This window comes from Amblyomma mixtum, chromosome 1 (genome assembly GCF_055824585.1).
Source record: "Amblyomma mixtum isolate Tamu chromosome 1, ASM5582458v1, whole genome shotgun sequence".
NCBI lineage: Eukaryota > Metazoa > Arthropoda > Arachnida > Ixodida > Ixodidae > Amblyomma > Amblyomma mixtum.
Window position 1 is genome coordinate 102,781,194 of NC_143012.1, and position 22,088 is coordinate 102,803,281.

Sequence of the window (22,088 nt, forward strand, 5' to 3'; positions counted from 1 at the left end):
ACGTCCATTGTCGACTTCTGGTTAATATCCTCCGTTTCATCCAAACCAACCATCATACATAGCAGTCAACGCAGCGAAGGCTGCGGCGCCTGTTCGCGCTCCTCGTCCGCATCGTAATGTAGTGCGTCGAAAGTGAAAAGAATAATGAACCTAAAATTAAAGGAAATGTTGGTCGATATAGTAATATAATAATAAAAGTGTTTTCTTTTGCAAAAAGATTGCTTTTTTTTATGTTCATCAAAACAGAGTGCCTTAGTTTTCTGGGTTTTTTTTTTCCGGCTCCTCCTGTATCAGGTTTTCGCAGCTAGGCAGGTCGGTGATGTCGTCTGCGTTCGTCTTTCGGTTTCTGAGTTTGCGAAAATGGCACCGCTATCTCCTACTCGCTTGTTTTCTTCGCCCACTGCGGCTTCAAAAACATCTCCTGCTCGCCTATTCTCCAAGCTGAAGTCTCCGAAAATTTCGAACGACTGCAAGCACGCGATTGTCAACGTTTACTCTAGCGTAAGGAAGCGCTTCCCGGAGAAGACTGTGCGTGAAGTTCTCGAAACTGTGGGCGAGATGACCGGGGTGAGCCCTCGGACAGTTGCGAAGTTCAAGAAAGGTCTCTCTACTGGAATAAGATCACCGCAAAAACGACCTAGCAAGGTGACAATATCTAGCTCTCGCAGTGTTAAATATGACAGCTTTACACTCAACGCCATCCGACTCAAGTTACATCGTATGTATGCCGTACACTACACTGCCTTTCCCCTTCGAAACAAGTAAACAGAGCTGTGCTTTTCAAAGTAGGTATTAGAGTTTGACAGTTTCGAATTTCTACCTAATGACTCTTTGAAGAAAAATAAAAAAAATAAATACAAAAAACCCAGCCAAGCCGGGAGTCGAACCTTGGTAACTTATAAAATGAAGAGATAGGCGCGCGCTTCGTACCACTCAGCCACGACGCTTTTTTTTTCTTTATTGCATTTTCACAACGGGTACAAAGAAGTTTGGTTTTGGTTTTGGGGGGTTTAACGTCCCAAAGCGACTAAGGCTATGAGAGACGCCGTAGTGAAGGGCTCCGGAAATTTTGACCACCTGGGGTTCTTTAACGTGCACTGACATCGCACAGTACACGGGCCTCTAGAATTTCTCCTCCAAAGAAATTCTAGCCGCCGCGGCCGGGATCGAACCCGCGTCTTTTGGGTCAGCAGCCGAGCACCTTAGCCACTGAGCCACCGCGGCGGCGTACAAAGAAGTAAAACTTGTCAGCAACACTTGCACTGACACAGCAGGTTAAAATTTTTTCAGTTCAACCAAGTCATCCAACACATTTAACCAAGTTGGTCGATCAGGCAGTGATACACTTCCCTCAGACGTATGACACCTTCAATGAAATGCTCGCGTGGAGATCTCACAACTACTTCTGCATTGTTGAAGTGTGTCCTTGTTTTCCATAAACTATGGAGGCCAAGGAGCATAATAGTGTCATAAGGGATATCCTGTTTTCCTACCGGTAAGAACCTGATGCCATGCTGGTGTAGCGGTAAATCTTTCTTTAATGTCCTTTGAAGCACATCCCAGAAAAAAACCGCATCCCAATTGTTGGGATGCGAAAAAAAATTGTTGGCACTCAGCCACGACGCGAGGCTGACGGATACATTTTGCTTGTTTTTTTTGCAGCGGACTACTTTCGTACCTTTGGCAGCGTTGACTGCTATGTATGAAACGGAGTATAAGAAGGTGCTCTCAATTAGTTCCGCACTTCGTAGCGTCCCTCACCGACGCGTACTCAGTCGTTGAAGCAGTGGCGGTGACTCTTGCTGCCGCTTTTCCTTGCACGCTCCAGAATGGCCAGTCCGTCAAAACAAGCAGTTGGAGCCATACTGGAATTTCTTTCTGCTAGTAATCACTACTCTCATCCTGCTTGTTTTCTGGCCGAGTAGGGTTCTATGAACTTTGCACTTTGGTATTTTGCATTCAGGTTTGGATAGCTTCTGCATTTAGGCCCCGCTTTCTCTTTTTCTGCACGCTTAATAGCGAGTGCTGTGCCAAATGGGGACAGCGGGCTGGAGGCTGACACTTGCCTGGCAGGCCTATGTTCTTTTGCAAGCCCCTTAGGGAACTGTACCATGTTCACTGAGTAGAGATTTCATTTGATTTTAAATTAATGAGAACGCATCTATTACGAAGAGACGGAAGGGTGTACGGACTGATGAAAAGGTGTCGGCACGACCCATTCCTCGCCATGTCTTGTTTTATGGGCCTATTCTATTTTCCTTAGTTGAGCTTTGTTCTTGAGGTTGGTTATATTGTTCCTACTTGGTAGGAAGACAGCGCAAAAAACGACGACCCCAGGGGAGGACAGGGGAGGTCTTGTCCTCCCCTGTGGTTGTCGTTTTTGCGCTGTCTTGCTACCCAGTATGAATAACCAACTAGCCCAGCACCATGTTTTATTGAAGTATATTGTTCCTTATTTCTCATTTCAAGGTGCCTTTAGGAACTTCATACAGGAAGTAAAGACATACTGTTTTTGCCGACGATTATTCTGCTACAAGCCTTCAACGAAGTGATGCGGACCCGCGTGCCCTTCGTGCGCAGTTTGAAGCGTAGCTGGACGCAGCAGAGCTCGAGGCCGAAATTGCTTCTACACTCTTACCGTGGTTGTTGTGAGCCACCCAGTGAGAGTCGCCATGTTTCGCCCCGGCCAAGCCCCGCATTGGGCTCCGTGGTCGTCGGCATTCGCACGTCCCTGTCCGTCGTCCGCGCATTGCGACACAGCCCAGCCTTCGGCGAAAGCAACGGCCCCCGGGATTCCGTCCTTGGGGCATGCCGCCCCTCGAAGCGCGCCTCGGAAAGGGAAAGGACTGCCTACGTACTCGCCCGTGTGTCGCAAGAGCACGACGGAGCAGACACTCTCGGCGTAAACAAGGATTCGCAGACGCGAAGCACGTGCATTCCACGTTTACGAGGCAAAAGCCGGGCAGCCGTTGGGACCTGCGCCCCAGGTTTACCTGATCTGACCACCAAATAAACTGTAGCAAAACCGTGATCGGAGCTAGTTGGTACATCTTCACAACTTCACCAGCGCTGCGACTAGGAACAAAGACAGAGAAGGATGGACAGGGACAAGCGCTACTAACCAATGAAAGTTTATTTGAGAAAAACACACAGGCTATACACTCTCAAATGACAACCCGAAGCGCCTGCGCTTCCCGCGAAAAAAGCACACACAAGAAAGTCAGGAATCCAGACACGAAATTTCACACTCATGGATGGATACAGAAGGTGTGCTAACGCACATTCACAAGAACAGCGACACGTGCGTTAGAACACCTTTGTATCCATCCATGAGTGTGAAATTTCGCATCTGGATTCCTGACTGTCTTTTGTGTGCTTTTTTGCGGGAAGCGCAGGCGCTTTGGGTTGTCATTTGAGAGTGTATAACCTGTGTGTTTTTCTCAAATAAACTTTCAGTTGTTAGTAGCGCTTGTCCCTATCCTTCCTCCTCTGTCTTTGTTCCTCGTCGCAGCGCTGGTGAAGTTGCGACCATCACATGTCCTCCTTACGGTCATTAACATGCTAAACATGCAACCCCAACGCCTAGGTCGTCAAATCACCGCGCTAAAAATCATTTTCTCAATCCTCACAACAAAACTGCTTTAGCACCTGGCAAATGCAGTCGAACCCTGATGTCTCGAATTAGTGGCTATATGGAACACACGGACCATCCCCTGAAAAATCCTGTGCAAAGCCATCGAAAAGCCACGTAGTATGTGCAAGTCAAATTTTTCCGGTCCTTGCAAATAGGGAAGGGCGCGGCACGCCCCTGAAAGTGGAGCTTCTGCTCACGACGCCTTTCGATCACTCTTCCTGCGCGGCCTTGGGCTAGCGCCGTGAAAACGCGTGGCAACCTTGGTGAAGCGAGGTGTCCTTGAGGGTGTTCTACTACTAAGTTGAGGGTGTTCTACTAAGATGGTGTTCTAGTTGAGGGTGTTCTACTCTCACGCAGTGAAGCCAATGTAACTAAAGCCAAGCGGCGGAGCTCGGTTGGCGTGCTTCGCTCCCTTCTCAGTCGCATACGTTGCGGGAGCTCACTCCAGCTTAATTTTGATGACACTGTTCTATTTATACTGTACTCTGAACAGGATTATAGCTCTTATAATTTGGCAGCAGACCTGTTGCGATTATTTTATATCCAATTATCGGTATATCGAACTATTCCGTGATAGCTTTCGAGTTTGATACGTACAGTTTCGACCTCATGCTTTTTTTTAGCCAAGTACATAGGGAGACATTCTCTTCGATACAAAATTTTGAACCTCGGAACTCCTCAAGTGTCGGGGCCGTCTTGGTTCCAGAGGTGACGAAGGGCAGTTCGGTGTGTATGCAGCTTTAAATGTATAAACAAGATGGGGAAGGGGGACGCTTGCGGACGGAGAGTGGAGTTAGGGCTAGGGGTGCGGAACGCTGGGAAAGGAGGAAGAGGCACGAATCCGACGGCGATGAGCCATGCGGTCCGGAGCAGCCAGGGATATGATAGCTGGGGCCACGTTCTGTCCTGGCCCATGCCGCACCGGTGACTGCGTGTCATTTCCTTCGAATTTATCTTACAAACCAACAGGTGGCTGCAAGATGCAAAGGAAGCACTGTACGACGCAGCCGGAAGAGTGAGTATTCGAGGGCGGCAACTAAGGATAGGAAAGGGTGACGAGTTGGTGCTGGTTGCAAACCATACCGCAAAAATCGAAGACGACGCAAAGAAAGGACAGGACAGGCGATATTTGTGTTCTGTTCTTTCCTGATCTGTCTTTCCTTTGCGCTGCGTTCCTTTTTCGTGCTACAATAAGATCTACGTTGAGGGGAAGGTATGCGTTTCCTGCTCGCAAACAAATTCCCGCTGCTGCCCTCATTGTCCCTCCTGCTACAAACGTCGTGCAGACGTGAATGAAGAAAAGGGTCGTTTCTGTCCCGCGACTACCATCGAAGAAACGAACACGGCATAGCCGACCGTAAGGTTTTGGGTTATGGGGGTTTAACGTCCCAAAGCGACTCAGGCTATGATAGTGAAGGGCTCCGGAAAATTTCGACCAAGAACACGGTACACGGGGCCTCTAGCTTTTCGCCGCCATCGAAATGCGACCGCCGCGGTGGGACCGGTGTCTTTCGGGTCGGCAGCCGAACGCTATAACCACTGAACCACCGCGGCGTGTAGGTGACCGCAAGGGCTCCGGCCACGGCGCGCCCACTACGCACGCGGTCGCCGGCCAGCACTTGTCCAGGCACGAACCGTAGCCACTTCTCGGAGAGTGCCTTTGCGGCTGGCACCATGCCACGCTCTGCAAGGCGGCGAGTCCTGCTCGCCAGTGGCGCTGAGCTCAAGGACGGGGGCGTCGTTCGCAGTCGCGGGCTGAGCAGGAGTAGACGCTAACGGGAAAAAAGCGTTGCGCGCTGCAAATGCAAGCCAGAGCGAAAGGCGTCTCAAAGATACGCCTTAGACGAGGCTCATTTCAAGTGCGATATAGGACTTACGTTGACCCGAAACCCAACACGATGCTAGGAGCAGACGACGAAATGCGCTGTTGTGTGAAGGGTGGCATTTCATCTCCGCTAGCGTGAAAGCAAATTACCCACGTCGGCACGCAGGCATAAGCCTAACGCTAGGGGGTCAAGTCTGGTAGCGCTAGATGCCGAGCTGATGCAGTCCGATCCGGCAGCTGTTTCTGCGGAGCATGGAGGCACCGTAAGTCGGCCCGATATCGCTGCACAGCGTCGAGCAGACGCCGGAGGGGGAGGAAGCGCGCCCAGCTGAACAGCTCCTGCCGCTGTTGCCGGTAGGTTCGCCCCCTCACGCCCCCTGAGAAGCGGTTTTTGAGGAAAGGAAAAAAGCAGCAACTCTCTCACAACTCGGAGGAGATACCTCAACAGCGCCACGAGGGAAGAAACAAAGGAGCAGTGAGAGAAGGAAGAGAGAAAGAGGTGCCGTGCGCAAGTCTGCGGAGTACTTTCGACCACCAGTTCGAGACATCGCACGGTCGAGTCATTCCTGTCCACGCCCATCGACAGCATCGTCAACCTCCTAGGTGGAGAAAAATTCAGCTCCAAGCTAGGAGTGCGACGAACGAACGCGACAGCGTGGCGTCGGCACCGCTTGTTGCATCATTAGAGAATGCGCTCCGACATCCCCCTGCCAATCGACCGGTAAACGGCTCTGGTCACTTTTATTCCTAAAGCAGGCAAACCAGTTGACACAGATAACCTCCGCCCCATCTCTCTCACCTCCTTTGTGGGCAAACTAATGGAGACGATGGTGCGGGATCGGTTATCTGCATATCTTGAACACAAACATATCTTTGCGAGCACCCTGCTCGGATTTCGCCCACACAGATCCGCACAGGATGTCCTCCTGCAACCCAATCGGGAAGTCCTTGACCCCCTCGGATGTCCCCATAATGACCGAGTAGTACTCGCCTTGGATCTTAAAGGGGCATTTGATAATGTAACAAACGAGATCATACTCACTAACCTAAGCCAGACCGACTGTGGCCTCAACACATTCCGATACATATGCCAATTTTTAATGGATCGTCAACCCTACATCCGTATCCAAGATAGCATGGTTCTTCCTACTCGGCACGCGGGGAACCCCCAAGGTGTGGTATACTTTGCCCGCTGCTCTTCAATCTGGCCATGATGCACTTGTCGGCACAGCTAGGTGGTGTCGCCAGCGTGCAGCACGCTGTGTACGCCGATAACATCACCCTATGGGCCACACAGGGCAGGACAGGAGACATCGAAACCAGCCTTCAAACAGTGGCGACGATAGTAGACCGCTACGCCCGCCGCTGCGGTCAGTCCGAGGAAGTAGCCGTTGCTCTAGCGGTGGCGGAGGGCTATAGAACCGGGCGGTCGCTAACAATACTCACCGACTCTCAAACAGCCTGCCGAAATTACATGAATGGCAGGATAGGTCGTCACGCGCTCCGTATACTCCTCGCAGCGAGCGACAGAATTAAAAACCAGGAAGAACAAAGCGACAAGATCCCACACAAAATTGTGTGGGTACCGGGGCACACGGGGGTGGCAGGGAACCAAGAGGCCGACAGGATAGCTCGAGGATACATTACTTTCCGAGCATCCGATGAGCCCGCGGAACTCGCGCCAGCACCCAGGGATTACTCGGCCATACTACAAAACTACAGAGGCAGAAGATTGCGGTATCCCCCACCGCACAAATCTCTCAGCAGAGAGGAAGCTGTCACTTGGAGACAATTACAAACAGGCTCTTTCCCAAACCTACATATACTAAACAAAATGCACCCTACCATATACGCGGAGAAATGTCCCTGGTGCGACGGAAAACCTACTCTCTATCACATCACATGGGCCTGCCAAAAGATAGACGTGGTCCCCAAAATACAAAACCCGAGTGCGGAGCAGTGGGAGACTCTGCTGTCCAGCGACCGCTGTGAAGACCAAGAAGGTCTGGTACAGCGAGCTCAACGGGCGGCAGTGGCCAGCGGAGCCCTGGACTGAGGGCAACCGACCACTGATTAGAGGCGGACGACTTCGACAGAGAAGACTCCTGGGGGTAAAATCAAGGAGAAAACGTCTCTGAAGATGCTCCCAAACCGCAGGAAAAAGGACTAGAGTAAAATAAAGTTTTTCCTTCCTTTTCCTTCCTTCCTTCAATGTTCCCCTCAAAAATCTGAAGTTCTGCACCTCCGCCCTTCACAGAAGTGCACAACTAAAATCTCTCTTTCTCTTGAGAGTGGTCCCATACGCGAAAGTGACGAGATACGGGTACTAGGACTCTACATTCACAAACACAGACGGCCAGACACTACATTGGCCGAACTCCGTAAGGTGGGGGACCAGGTGGGCCGCATGGTCCGCCGGGTTTCCAACAAACGCGGAGGTTTGCGAAGTAAGGATGCCTTGCGGCTGGCAAACGCCTTCGTAACTAGTCGTATTCTATATTCGACTCCTTATCTCCACCTACGGAAACAAGAGGAGGACGCCCTTGAGGTCATCCTTTAAAAAATTATTAAACGTGCCCTTGACCTCCCCATCACTACTTCAAACAGCCGGCTTATGGCCCTTGGGGTGGTGAATACTTTCCGGGAGCTCCGGGAAGCGCTCCGTCCTGTTTCCCTTGTCTTATTGTGTCGTCTTTGTGTGCGCAAAAAGAATTATGCTAATGTTGCTTCGAGCTGCCCAAGACAAATTCAGTACTTGAAGACCGTATTGTAAATGTACAGAAACAAGAAAGCAACGAAAACAGACACAGCGATAACTTCCAACAGCGCTCTGTTACAGAAAAAGTCGGATCTTTATAACAATCGTACTACCAGGCCTCCCACCACCACAGGCCACATCGAAAACCGTTAACACGGTACGGCACCGAGGTATACGGCAGCGGGGACACGGAGGTGTTGCTGGCAAAGTCATCCCGCATTAACGCAATCCGTTCAGCCTCAGCGATCTCACGCGCCATCCGGCTTCCGATCCCTTTTTTTCAAAACAACACAGCTGATAAACAGCGGCACTAGCGGCCGTGGGCAGGAAGGCACCTACAGCTCCTATCTCTGACATCATGATAACGTTCATGAAGCCTTTAAATACGAATACAGACTTGTAATCTTTGGAGCAGGTGTGCGCGGGGACAATGAGCCGCGCCTAGACATACGGTGATAGTTAGGCCGCTATGGGACATTTGTTTTTTGTCCGATTATACTATTCTATTATAGCAATCCGCCCATCTCTGTGATTCCGGTAACAGGGAGGGCATGGGAAATCAACCCTTCTACGGATGGTGCAAAGACTTCGCATAGGCTCTATTGCCTTCCTACAGATCTTTCCTACTGTGTGTTCATAGTTATAGACTAGGCTGTTTGTATACATTAGTCTGCTAAAAGTTCATGGCCTTAAACTATAGGAACCGTATTGCCTATATGGTTTATATATAGAAAGACCGCGTAAAGAAATATAAGAAAAAGCACAAAAAGAATCGAAATTCAATAGAATTCGGATCAAATGTCAGCCTGCCGCCTGTCCACTCTTCGTAGATACAAAAAAAGTTCTCTATCATCAAGCATGCATGCCTTAATAAGATGGGTGTGCGAATATATGACGTTTTCGATTATGGAATCAAGTATCCTTCTCTTCGGCTGGCTGAACGTCCAATATTATATTTAAGCACATATATTATATTTAAGCACATATCGTATTAAGCACATATTTAATGTGCTTGTGTGTCAATAAATCCTCAGTTGGGAGGAAGTGCACGTGCTGTCCAAGTCTTTCTCCGTGTTTCTTGCGCTTGTACGAGACTGCAATGCACCGACTAGCCCAAAGGCCTGCGCTCTTGTCCAATATCACATGACCATAATCGTCCGAAACAAATGCATACGACTTCAAGTTTTCAAATAACAGACAGGAACTTGCACTCAACGCCTGTTTAGAAAGCAGGGCCCGCAAAACGTGCTCTCGCGAGCAGTGTGCGCGTGCAGCACCGCGACGCAGTTTGTTCGCGTCGTTCATGGAGTTCAAACATACGGCCTCCAAGGCTGGTCGACACAGCGCTGGGTTCAGCACAGCCTGCTTCCATGCCCGATATCGGCAGCCACCGCTCACAAGTTATAACCCCCGCACCTATACCACCAACTCATGTGAGGCATTAGTTTGTTCTTCGTCGTCAGTCGTAGAAGCTGATTCTCCGATGCGTATGGCATTGTCAACAATGTGGCCCTCAGATCGCCGCTCCCAGCTGGAGCCTTGGTGCCAGCTACGCAATGCGGCCAAAGATGAGAATAACATAGAGCGGCGCGTGCCCGGGGCGCAAGCTGTGCACGAGCAGTTCGGTCCTAGAAGCCTGCTATGTTGCACCTCTAGTTTTGGCGTTCCGCTGCTACCCGGTGACTTCCAGTCAAACTGACAGTCACAGAGATAAAAAAAACTTTAGCGAGGCGCTCACGACACCGTATGTAAGTATACGTACGTGCATCAATGCGAAAACACTGACTGGCGCAACGGCGGCTGTCGCCGCCTGGTGGGTAAAGATGGGCGGACATGACGTCACCACTCCGACCAGAAGTCGTCAGTCAGTTTCGGTTATGGATCAGCAGTGCCTCGTGTTGGCTTGCTATCGCCTGTTTTGGATTCTGTTGTATTATGAACTTATGGATTGGATTGTGGACTTTTCCGGATTTAATGCATTGGATTATGAACTCCGTATATGAATTGGCAAATGTTTCGATAGTTATGGACTGTTTAGCCAGTTTGGCCATCGTATGGAATGTTATGAGGCTAGTGTTGGATTGGCTCTGGATCTGTCTTGTCGGACGAACGCCACTGATGAGCCAAGAAACGCTTTCGCTTTAATACGCTGTCTTCGTGCTGCGTGCCTCTAGCGGAGATCACTGTGTAATCTTTCTACAACTGCAGCTTCATCTCTATGATACAAGGCAGCGCCGATCGCATTTCCATGTTTCGGATGAAAATTCGTTTTGTATACGATTATCAGCACAAGCAATGTCACACTGTATAACCACGTTACCTCGGCTATTGGCCAGGTCCCTCCACTGCTGGACATACCACCGCCTTCATCACCCGCTTATTGCAGCTGGCCAGCGCCCACGGTACCCTTCCCCTACAAAAAAAGTTTTAGACAGTCTATAGAGTGTATATAAACTCGATAGATTGTCTATAGACACATTTTAGAAAACAGTCTATAGGCAATACAAATGCGATAGACAGTCTATAGAAAATCTACAGATTTATGGCCATACATTTTGAGTAGACTACTGTCTACAGACAGTCTATAGACTATGAATAGACGATAAGCAATATGTACAGCAAGTCAACCGAGTCAATAAGAAGTCTATAGACTGTCTATAGACCATTTTTATAAGGGTTGGCTGCTTTCATGAGGCTCCGCCATGAGCCGCTTTCCTCCGTGTTTAGCTGGACAGCGCGCTCTGTTTACTTCGCCCACTTCGGCGCCCAGCGACTCCCGCCATTTTGACGCGCCACATCACTCGCCCTGTCTTCAGCGGCATCCGCAAAGATCCGCGGTGTGCAACGAACAGATGGACGACGATGGAGACAACTTGCAGTCTGCTCTTTGAAGACAAGCAGAAGGACAACGTGGACGGAAGCGCCACTCGTTCGTTCTCCTTTTCTTCACTTCACTTTAATGCCTTAAAGACCCTCGTTAGAGGGTATTACATACGGGGTGGGGCACACAGAAATGAAAAACGGAATAAGTGACAGATAAGTTCAAGTAAGGTATACAAATATCACAGCAGCACAGCAGCATGATAAGAAACATATATTCACCCTCCTCTAAAACACAGTGCGCGTTTAAACCACAGTGCCGCTATACGGCCGTACAGAGCCCACCTATCTGTTTTTCAAAAACTCTTTTTTTCCCCGGATGTATTAATATGTGGAATGGTCTTGCGGAATGCACTGTCACAGCTCAAAATGTCAGAGTTTGAGAGCCTTTTGGAATTATATCACAGGCAACGGGGGAATTGACAACTGATCATGCTGCTGTTATGATTTCCCTCATCTTTGTTAAGTGATTCGCGTGTACTTTGTTGGTGCTTTTGTTTCTCTTTCTGTCACTGATGGTCCCGTATTCGTGTTTTGGTTATGTTTTTTGTGTCTTATCGGTGCCTGAGGTTTTTGTTCTTCGAAAATTAAACTAAAAACCTCTCCTGTTATGGCCCTCAAGTGAGGGCAACAGTATTCTCAAATAAATAAATAAATATAACATTTTCACTGAGCAAGTACACGCGTGATTCTTTCGAGGAAGAAATATTGGCATGTGATAGCAGCAAGTTCTCGGGGAAGGGCGTTCCAGTCGTTCGCAGTCCGGGGGAAGAATGATGGAGAAAGTGTAGTGTTGCGGTTCTTCAAACATCATGGGAGACCAAATATCTCAACAGCAAGTGTTACTTTGGAGCCTGCGGTGGTGGCGGCCAGGGTTCGGGAAACGAAGCTGCCAACCTAGCGCCTCCGATTGTTTAAATCTTGCTGGCTGCTGAAATATGGAATTTTTTTTCTTCATGGATGCGATTCGAACAGAAAGATTATTATTATCTTATTTATACACACTACGCTCTTTGTTAAAGAGCATAGCAGGGTGGGCCCATGTGCATAATTTCACATACACAAAAGGCAAAACAATATCAGTACATTATTTCAGGTGCTCTTCAAAAGATTTTAAAGATTTCTGCGTGACTGCGTCGTTATTGAGGTTATTCCAGTCAAATGTAGTTCGTGGGAAGTAAGAGTACTTAAAAGAATTAATTCTTGAGTTTAGGGACAATACAGCTCTCTCATGGCGTTGTCTTGTTTTATAACCTGTCGAAAAAGTAAAGATAAGATACCAGAGGTGTTAATATTGTAATGTCCTGTTAGTAACTGAAAAAAGAATTTTAACCTACATATGCGATGTCTCGCACTTGTTGACGGGAAGCCACATTGTGGAACCAATTGAGTGATAGGAACACGACCATATATATTGAATATGAGCCTTGCTGCTTTCAGGTGAATGCGTTCCAAGTTGTTGATGTTCGATGCAGGGAACGGGTCCCTTACTATGACTGCATAATAAAATGCATATTCAAGTGCGCCATAACTAGTATGCACTCTAGACAGTATAAAGTGACCACGAGGGAGATCACGAACGACAGCATATGCTGTGCAAAAATCGTCCGGATATATTCGAATACACCGGCTTCATGGGAGAGATGGGAAAAGTCAGGCATAAGGAAAAATTCAGGGGGGCGCTTTGTTGACCTAAAGTGGGTTGATCGAAAGCCTCAAGCACAGTGTTGCTGCTCGTGTCACTGATGTGTGGATAAGATGTTAAGCTGCGCCTCTAAGAGTGGAACGCGAAAGCGTCTTGCAACGCTGCCAAGGAGTCTACAGAACGCCATCGCCCGTCCGGCTCTATGCCTTGCTCGTCGGTGAATTGGATTTTGAGGAAAGGAAACGTATCTGTCTCGGTGGACACCTTAACCTCGCCGCAAGGGAAGGGAGGAAGAAGGGAGTGAAAGAAGACACCGTATTCTCTAGACGCGCCTTTGTTCATTCCTAACCATCGAGTTGGCATGGCGGAGTTTTTTTTTTCACTCTCTTTAAAACATCTCTGCCTGGGCCTCCACTAAAAAATGCAGGTGCCGCCAGGAACAAAAACCTTCTTTTTTAAGCTGCACACCGGAACCTTACCGGTTTAAAAATTTTTAGAGGGAAAGGAATTCTTTTTACCCTGGGGATATCACTGTTTGATTTGCAGGAAGCCGGAAACAATAGACCATGTTTTTTTACACTGTTGGGAAGGGGTTTATTTTTGGGATGTGTTGCAGCGAACCTTAAAGAAAGAATTTCCGCTAGACCCGTACGGCATTCGGTACTTATCTGTTGAAAATGAGGATGGGGTGCCTTTCGACTTAATAATGCTGACAGGCCTCCACTGTATATGGCGCTCCAGAATGGCAGGCTACCGTTGTGACCGAGACGCAAGACCTGCCAGGATTTACTTTCGCGAAAATATGGACATGTTTCTGGCCATTCAGAGGGCCGCTGCGGACCCTCCGGAGTGGCTCTCAAAACTAGAGCCGCTCTGTACATTGCCTGAATTTTAATTAGACGAAGCCAGATTCATGCTGGCTGACCACGAGTCGTATGTACATAGTGTTTATTGTGTTTTGTTGATTGTTTGTTTTGTCCAATTTTCTTTGCAAAAGCCACGCAATAAAGAAAAAAAAGCTGGCATGGCGGAGTGGCTAGCGTGCTCGTCTCGCACTCCTGAGACCCTGGTTCGATTCCCCAACAGGATCGATTTCGTAATCGGTTTTATTTATTTATTTTACTTGGAGCATTACTATACAATCCCTTTAATTAGTTGAATGGTTTGAAATTCGCGCAGTGTGACGTCACGACCAACTGAAAAGCGTGACATTTCCGTCGACAACTCCTGCTTACAACGATGAGGCATTAAAGGCTACCGCCTTAAACGTGAAAGCAAGCGATATCACAGCGTAATACACTGTAGGCTAAGGCGTACGTGATGTTCCGATCGCGATGTTGGAATAAACTCGGCATCATGTCAGACTTTAGGCTCGCCGCAGTTTCCGGACTACGTTCGCGTTAGTCTTCCAAGAACTGCAACTAAGCGCATCTCAGGTTTACAATTTTATCCGAGGCCAGTACGAGGGGCCGCGAATAAGAGCGCCTGAAAATGCGACGCGGTAGTTATACCTTTTCCCCCGCTACACCGCGTGTTTACGAGACACAATCGCTGGCGCATGTTCTACAACAGCTGCGTTTTAGGAAGCGGGTGAAATGTCACGTTCAGCAAGACTGTTTTTGTTTGCCCTTGAGCGCCAAGTGCGCACTCCCGGAAAGCAAAAAGGAAAACAAAATGAAACAGTGCGCAGGTACAAAAGGAAACACCTGTCAAAGCACCCACCACTGCCAAAGTGGCAGCGAGAATCATGACTCATGTTTCCAGCGCAGATCTCTCTCTCTCTCTCTCTCACACACACAGAGAGAGAGAGAGAGAGAGAGAGAAGGAGAGTAGACACCACGTACGCTGGACAGAACTGGATTTTATTCCACCAAAAATAGGTCTTTATACAATATTACAATATTTACAATATTACGCCGCGCTGGTCCCCGCTAGCGCACAATTACGTTTTGGGAACAGAATGATTTGGTTGGCTTAGGCGTAAGGGGTTTAACGTCCCAAAGCGACTCAGGCTATGAGGGACGCCGTAGTGAAGGGCTCCGGAAATTTCGACCACCTGGGGTTCTTTAGCGCACTGATATCGAAGAGTACACGGGCCTCTAGAATTTCGCCTCCATTGAAATTCGACCGCCGCGGCCGGGATCGAACCCGCGTCTTTCGGGTCAGCAGCCGAGCGCCGTGATCACTGAGCAACCGCGCCGTCAAGATAGCAAATAAACACTTTCAAATTTCAATTTGGCGACCTAGTTCAGCGCTGCCCAAGTAATTTCAGCGCACGCATCAAATGCGAAATGTGCGGGAGTTGATTTCCCTGCGCAGCCAAACACTCACCGGTTAACCAAATTGGTACGTGATTAACCCTGGCCTGGTGCTCTCTGAGGTGACACATGCTTGGACGAGGGATACTTGGCCCCACATGCGCCGTGCACTGCGCTGCCATCCAGCCGAAGGGTGGCCGGTTACAGCTGCACCCCTATCCGACTTAGGGAGGTTACGCAGCCCGCCGCATTGGGAAGCAGCATGCCGGAACACCCGCGTTCGAACCCGACCGCGGCGGCTGCATTTCGATGGGGGCAAAACGCAAAGATGCCCGCGTGCTGCGCAATTTCAGGGCACTCCGCAGCCGCAGGAGAAAAAAAAGATAAACAGGGTAAATCCATCACGAATTCTTTTTGTTGCAGGTTTTGAAAGGGGGCAAAGCAAAAGCCTCATGAGGTATTCATAGGCATGAGTACGCTAAGAACAATGTTCAGATCGCCGCTGAGACAAAGAAGAGCCGCCACTAATAATAGATTTAACCTACCGCCTTGTCACAACACTTCCTGTCAAAGGCTATTAGAGTACAATGGTGCTCAGATATGGAATGAAATTCCCAATGACATCAAACTCAGACATAATATTTCGGCCTTATTGATAAACATTTTTCTTGTCTGTCCAGAGCTGGGGGACTAAATGCATTTGTGTTTGGTTTTGTACATCTCAGAATATGTTTGTTTCTGAGAATATGTATGCGCTTTACATATTTATAATGCCGCGATTGTAGTATCGCTAGTGACCGGTACGCTTATTACCGGCTGCTCTGCACAAACGGCTCAGCTCCTGCAATATTCGGTTTGCCCAAAGTCCACAAGCCTGGTGTACCACTTCGACCTATTGTCGACTTCACCAGGTCGCCGCTCTATCGGCTCTCAGGCTATCTTCACCAGGTGTTGAGTCCTCTATCCGGTAAAACCCCGACGCACGTCGGAAATTCGTCCACGTTTGTTTCCAAGCTGCATGGTATCTGGCTGAGTGAAGATGACATCTTGGTTTCCTTCGACGTCACGTCGCTTTTCACTAGCGTACCAGTGCACTTGGCAGTAGATACGTGCGAGACAGCCCTGCAAGCTGACACTGGTCTCCCTGGCCGCACACCCTTCGACGTCCCCGAACTTTGCGAGCTTCTGAGATTTTGCCTTGGCAACACGTACTTTTCTTACGGCGGCAGCTTCTACCAGCAGACACGGGGCACGGCAATGGGAGCGTCGATATCCGTTACAACGACCAATTTAGTAATGGAAGCCTTGGAAGAAACGTTACTATCCACCTTCAATCCTGCACCGAAAGTCTACTACCGCTACGTGGACGACTGCTTCTGTATTTTGAAGAAGCAAGACGTATTACGCTTCCTGGACAGCCTAAATGCCCAGAATGCGCATATACAGTTCACCCTGGAACTTGAGAAAGACGGCGCATTACCTTTCTTGGGTGTACTGGTCCGCAGGGATGAGAGCGCCCTCCCCTTCTCTGTCTATAGAAAGCCTACGCACACAGGTCGCTACCTCAATTTTATGTGTAGTCATCCGGACGGCCACAAGACGTCAGTGGTATCATCTTTAAAAGCACGTACCGTACGCATCTGCTCAGACGACAATTCATTAAAAAACGAACTGAAGACGGTCCACCGTGAGCTGACTTGTAATGGCTATCCAAGTCGCTTTATCTGCAAAATTCAGAAGCGGATATTGAAGCCGGAAACAAAGTAGTTTTTTAGTTTTTTTTAGTTTATGGGGTTTAACGTCCCAAAGCGACTGAGGCTATGAGAGACGCCGTAGTGGAGGGCTCCGGAAATTTCGACCACCTGGGGTTCTTTAACGTGCACTGACATCGCACAGTACACGGGCCTCTAGAATTTCTCCTCCAAAGAAATTCCAGCCGCCGCGGCCGGGATCGAACCCGCGTCTTTCGGGTCAGCAGCCGAGCACCATAGCCGCTGAGCCACCGCGGCGGCGAAGCCGGAAACACAGAGCGACAAGACGTTCCAGGCACGTGCAGCCATTCCTTACGTACGGGGAATCAGCGAGGCACTATCGCGTGTATTTTCAAAATACGACCTGCGCATTGTCCACATCCCGACCAGCAAGCTCCGCAACCAGCTCGTGAACGTGAAAGATAGACCGCAGATTGGAGGGTTTCCAGGCGTCGTATACCAGATGCCATGTGCTGACTGCCCCCAGGTGTACATTGGTGAGACGGGAAAGTTCACAAGACGGCTCAATGAACACAAAGGTGACGCAAGAAATAATAATCACGCGACTAACGCCATTGCACAGCATGTGCAAGAACATGGTCACGCGATTGACTGGGACCACGCCACTGTCGTCGCGAAGGAAAGGAACGTGTCATCTCGGCGGCTGCTGGAATCTCTAATCATCCAATCGACACCAGCTACCATGAACCGGATGCAAGGAAATATGCCACCCATCTACGCACGCTCGCTACGCCACATGTTGCTTATATACATGGTCTGTTCTGAAAGTAGTAGGACTCATTTTTTTAAACAAAATTTATTCAAGAGAATAGTACAAACGATTACAATTTTTCAAGGTAGCACCCTTCCATACCTACACGCTGCTGCCAATGAGTTTTACAGTTTTCGTACGCCTCCAGGAACGCCTGGACCGGAATGCTGTTTAGCTCCCTCGCCACGGCCTGTTGAACCATCTCTACCGATCCGTGATGTTTCCCCTTGAGCGTCGATTTTATTCTCGGGAATCGAAAAAAGTCTGGCAGGGCCAAGTCGAGACTGTAGGGAGGCTGAGGCAGCGTTGCCGCCTTGTGCTGGGCAAAAAATCGGGGTCCTCATTCACATGATGAAGAGGATCCTGCCGGTTGGCCTTTTCCTCCTCTGACAACACTCCCGACACCAACTTCGCGCACGCTTTCCTCATGGATAAGTTTTCTGTCACTGTCTCAAAAAATTTGGTTTGAGTAATGCTCAAGTCATCAGCAATCATTGTGATACTCATTCTACGATCATTGTTAAGTAAATGTTTCACTCGCTACACATTTTCGTTGTTCTTGCTGGTCGAAGGGCGTCTGGAGCGGTCGTCTTCCTCCACTTTTTCCTTACCTTCTCGGAACAGCTTGTGCCACTCAAAAAACACCTGATCTACCCATGCAAGCGTCACCGTAGGCCTCCTTAATCACGTCGTGAGTCTCTTTGCCCGTTTTACCAAGATTTACTCAAAATTTCATCGCGTATCGCTGATCCAGTAAACGCTCTATGATTCTGCGTGACGAGACATTTCGACAGGGGTTCACAGTACAAGCGACCTCCTCTCCTCAAAGGCCGAGAGCCGACTGCCGATTTTCCCGAGCATTCCCAATATCCCCCTTCAGCGATCCTGCACGCGCAGACCACCTCTCGTCCGCCCGTTCGCCCAGGAAAAAACCAGTCCTCCTACTTTCAGAACAGACCCTGTACGTCGCGGCGCTTCCTGTCCCGCTCAGTGATCAAGGAACCCGTACGAGGTTCCGAAACGTCTAAAATTTCTTGACTTGGTCAGTGACCGTATTCTTTTTCCTTCAAGTAGTAGTTATTCAAGTAGTTATAAGTTATAAACCTCTGTAGACAAAATGATCTTTTCACAGTGTTACACCTGCACCTTAGTTTAATGAAACACAATCATGAAATGATTCATAGCCTTCTCAATGACCTGGCTGAATGTTTTGATAGCTGTATACATATGTTCAGTGAAGCGTGGTGTCCACGAAAAAGCTACTTTATTCATTTGGAGCTTTTCTCACTCAACTACTCAAAGAGGCTGTCACAAGGAGAGGGCATGCCCATATATGTAAAATCTTCCTGCAAATGCGAACTAGTTGAGGAATTTTCCGCTTCGACAGACAACTACCAAATTGTAACAATCCGAAACTTCCAAACGTAATGCACGAAAGACGTAACGCTACGAGCAGACGTGGCAACGCAGACTGTCGGAGCGTATTTACTCGCTTTTAAATATCAGAAATGCTTCCGAGTCACAACTAATGTGAGAAGAATGATCGTAAGTGTTGTTAACGCTATTTTCATCACAATGAGATAGTCCCTGAAACGCTGAAGACAGAAAGAAGTTGTATTCACTTCGGAGGCCACCACGCTACGCTTTGAACCGGCAGCTTTTTCAGACGACAACTCTGGTGCTGCAAAGACGTGCTAATTTCGATCTCAAAAATTTGGCTATAGTTAGTTGGTTACGTTGATTCTAATGATGCAAAAGCAACTGAGGCTATGAAGCGCCAAACACAAGGTTAGAGTTTTTGCTAAAGGTGAAGCTTTTTACACTTAGAGTTTGTTTAAAACGCTGGCTTCTTTGAGAAACTGAAAAATACATGAGAAATCAACCAGTGCTCGATCACCTAAAAGTAACATGGGTTGTAACGGGATGCTTTCCTTGTAAAATTCTGTGAAATATTTTTCTTAGGTTTCTTAGTTTTATACATGAAATTAAAATGTGGTTCACTCTGAGTTCAGCACCACACATTTCACAGAGAGGTTTGTCTTGCTTGGCTAGCAGGAAGCTGTGTGTCAGGTGGGTGTGTCCAATGCGTAGACGACATAAAATAAATTGTGCAAAACGTTCTTGATGCCTACATGATTTCCACTGCCCCAAAATGGGTTTTGCAGAAAACAGATTGACGTTTGCCTGCTTTTCGTATGCAGCCTACCATTTATATTTCCGAGTTTAGTGCACATTACCTCCATAGAATCCATGTGGAGTATGTTCATTTGTTTTATTTGACGAAATCGTGCCTGTGCTGCGCATGTATCTACTTTCTCGTTACCCACAATTCCATCATGGCTGGGAACCCAGCAGAATTTAACGTTCTGTTTTGTGATTTCAGCTATGTTATGCGTGATGTTTCCTATCATGGGTTCAGCAGCATTTCTAGAGTGCAGTGCTTTCAGCATACTAAGGGAATCGGTAAATTTGGCCATGTTTTATCATAAACGTGAAGACTGATGGCAAAAAAGACGCTTCTTTTGACAATAGTTGCAAAATTGTGTTCGAATCAGACCGCAGGTCGTCGCCGGCAGCCACTGCAAAGGGCGGGGACAAGAACCAGTTCTGCGCGCCGATTGGCTGACGTCCACCGCCGCGCAGGCCAGCGGCGGACGCCGGGCGAAAATATTGAACCACTCTAGATCCGGAGCGAACAGCCAATTCTCGAGCCGCGCTCGCGTCAGAAATGCAGCCGGGCGCAGTAGCCCCGTAATTCGCAGTTTTGCTGCTTGAGGGTCGGCCTTTAGCGCTGCATTCACCGACAAAGCGTAACAAACGTAAAGAAGTCGGAAGAATGAGCGCAATGACAAAATGCAAACTTTTAATATTTGAAACGTAGCCTGAAAACAGCAACTGCACACAAGGACTGGTAACCAACAGCTGCTTCCTAAATACGGTTTCAGTGACATGGACACCTCATTTCACAAGCGGTATCACGAAACCTTAAAGAATTGAAAAACTGATTATTTTTTGGAAAGGAAATTACGAGTATCTGCCTCGCATCTCGGTGGACACATGAATAGCGCCGTAAGGGAAGGGTCATACGAGGGAAAGAGGTGCCGTAGTGGAGGGTTCCGGAATAATTTCGACCACCCTTCAACGTGCACTGATATCGCACACTCTTAAAAAAAAGTTAGTAAAAAGGCAGTAAAACGGTAGTAAGTGCAGCAGTTACTAACTGTGACATCATTTCACTACTTTTTACCTGCTATTTACTACCCTCATCGATGTATAGTTAGTAAAAGAGTTTAACCGTAAAATAAAGTCAAAGAACATAACTGACAGACTGTCGTGCCAATAAATTGGCTTTGTAATTAAAATTTCTGCAGGGACGTATGGTTAGGTAGACTTAACTATTTCTACAATCTCAACTTCATAATTAACGCTGGTGTCTTAGTTCAACCGTTAAGAGCCACTAGCCCGTTAATGATTGAATTATTGGGGTTTAACGTACAGTGGTGAGCAGCCTTGTCTAGAGCGCTTGAGCAGTGCGCACTTGGTAACAAAAACCGAAATTAGAGAGCAGCCCCTCATTACAGGGCAAAGTTTTCGTGCCTGCTTTGTTTGCGAGGCTATCTGGCGCTACTTCCGTGCAAGCGTTGTAGCTGGACCCTAGAGGCTGCCACAAAATCTGGATTTGTTTGCAAGGAAGTGCACCGCCCGAGCCCTCTAGGCAAGGCTGCTCACCACTGTACCAAGGCAACTCAGGCTATGAGGGACGCCGTAGTGGAGGGCTCCGGAAATTTCGACCACCTGGGGTTCTTTAACGTGCACTGACATCGCACAGCACACGGGCCTCTAGAATTTCGCCTCCATCGAAATTCGGCCGCCGCGGCCGGGATCAAACCAGCACCTCTCGGGTCAGCAGCCGAGCGCCGTAACCACTGAGCCACCGCAGCGGGGCAAGCCTAGCCCGTAAATGAGAGTCAGATTTACGGAGTATATAGGACTGAGAAAGATTTACCTGTGCACGCGCAGTGTGTGACTTTTTATGATTGTGCTTTTCTTGCATTCTGAACCTTTGTGTGCGCACGATCAGGTTGTTGATGCCATCACCTCGCATAATTATTTACATGTAATGCGCGATAAGCCTAAACCTAAGTGTGTGTGATTTACAGCCAGCACGCTCTGATAGCTCTGTCTGGTTTCGGGAATTAGTCGACTACGAAGCTTTTTTATTTTGCAAGTATGCGTAAATTTGGCAAGCCACGCCAGCACAGCGCACGAAGAATCTAGCAACATATGCGAGTTTATATTCATTTTCTTAGTAAGTACTGCTAGCTTCCCGTTACTAAGGGCGCGTTCACACTACACCAAAGTTCCGGCGAGCGAAGCGGATTCGGCCAGATTCGGCCGCTTTTGACGCCGACGAAGGCGGAAAGCGGCGCGGAGAGGGTGATCGGTGCGGGACCGATTTTTCCGCCTTCGCCGCGGAAGCGACGACGGGCCGTTGACGTCATGTCCGGACAAATTCTAGCATGGCGGCAAGCATGGCAGCGGGCCGGGCTAGCGCTTTCTCGGTG

The 22,088-nt window shown here is 48.5% G+C and overlaps 1 protein-coding gene across 7 annotated transcripts in view; it reads right to left on the reverse strand.

The window, feature by feature from the left end:
- Positions 1 to 22,088, reverse strand: part of LOC149367362 (receptor-type tyrosine-protein phosphatase mu-like) — a 264,042-nt gene that overhangs the window by 138,221 nt on the left and 103,733 nt on the right. The window contains exon 1 of one of the 7 annotated variants that reach the window (XM_089555375.1): positions 10,538 to 10,558. The exons of 5 other annotated variants lie outside the window; for them this stretch is intronic. Coding sequence is in view for 1 of the 2 variants with exons in the window: in XM_089555352.1 (XP_089411478.1) it covers positions 2,639 to 2,721 (83 nt within the window). In the remaining variant the exon portion in view is untranslated. Of the gene's footprint in view, positions 1 to 2,638; positions 3,053 to 10,537; positions 10,559 to 22,088 lie in introns of those variants that run through there. One more of the 7 variants, XM_089555352.1, reaches the window with a different exon arrangement.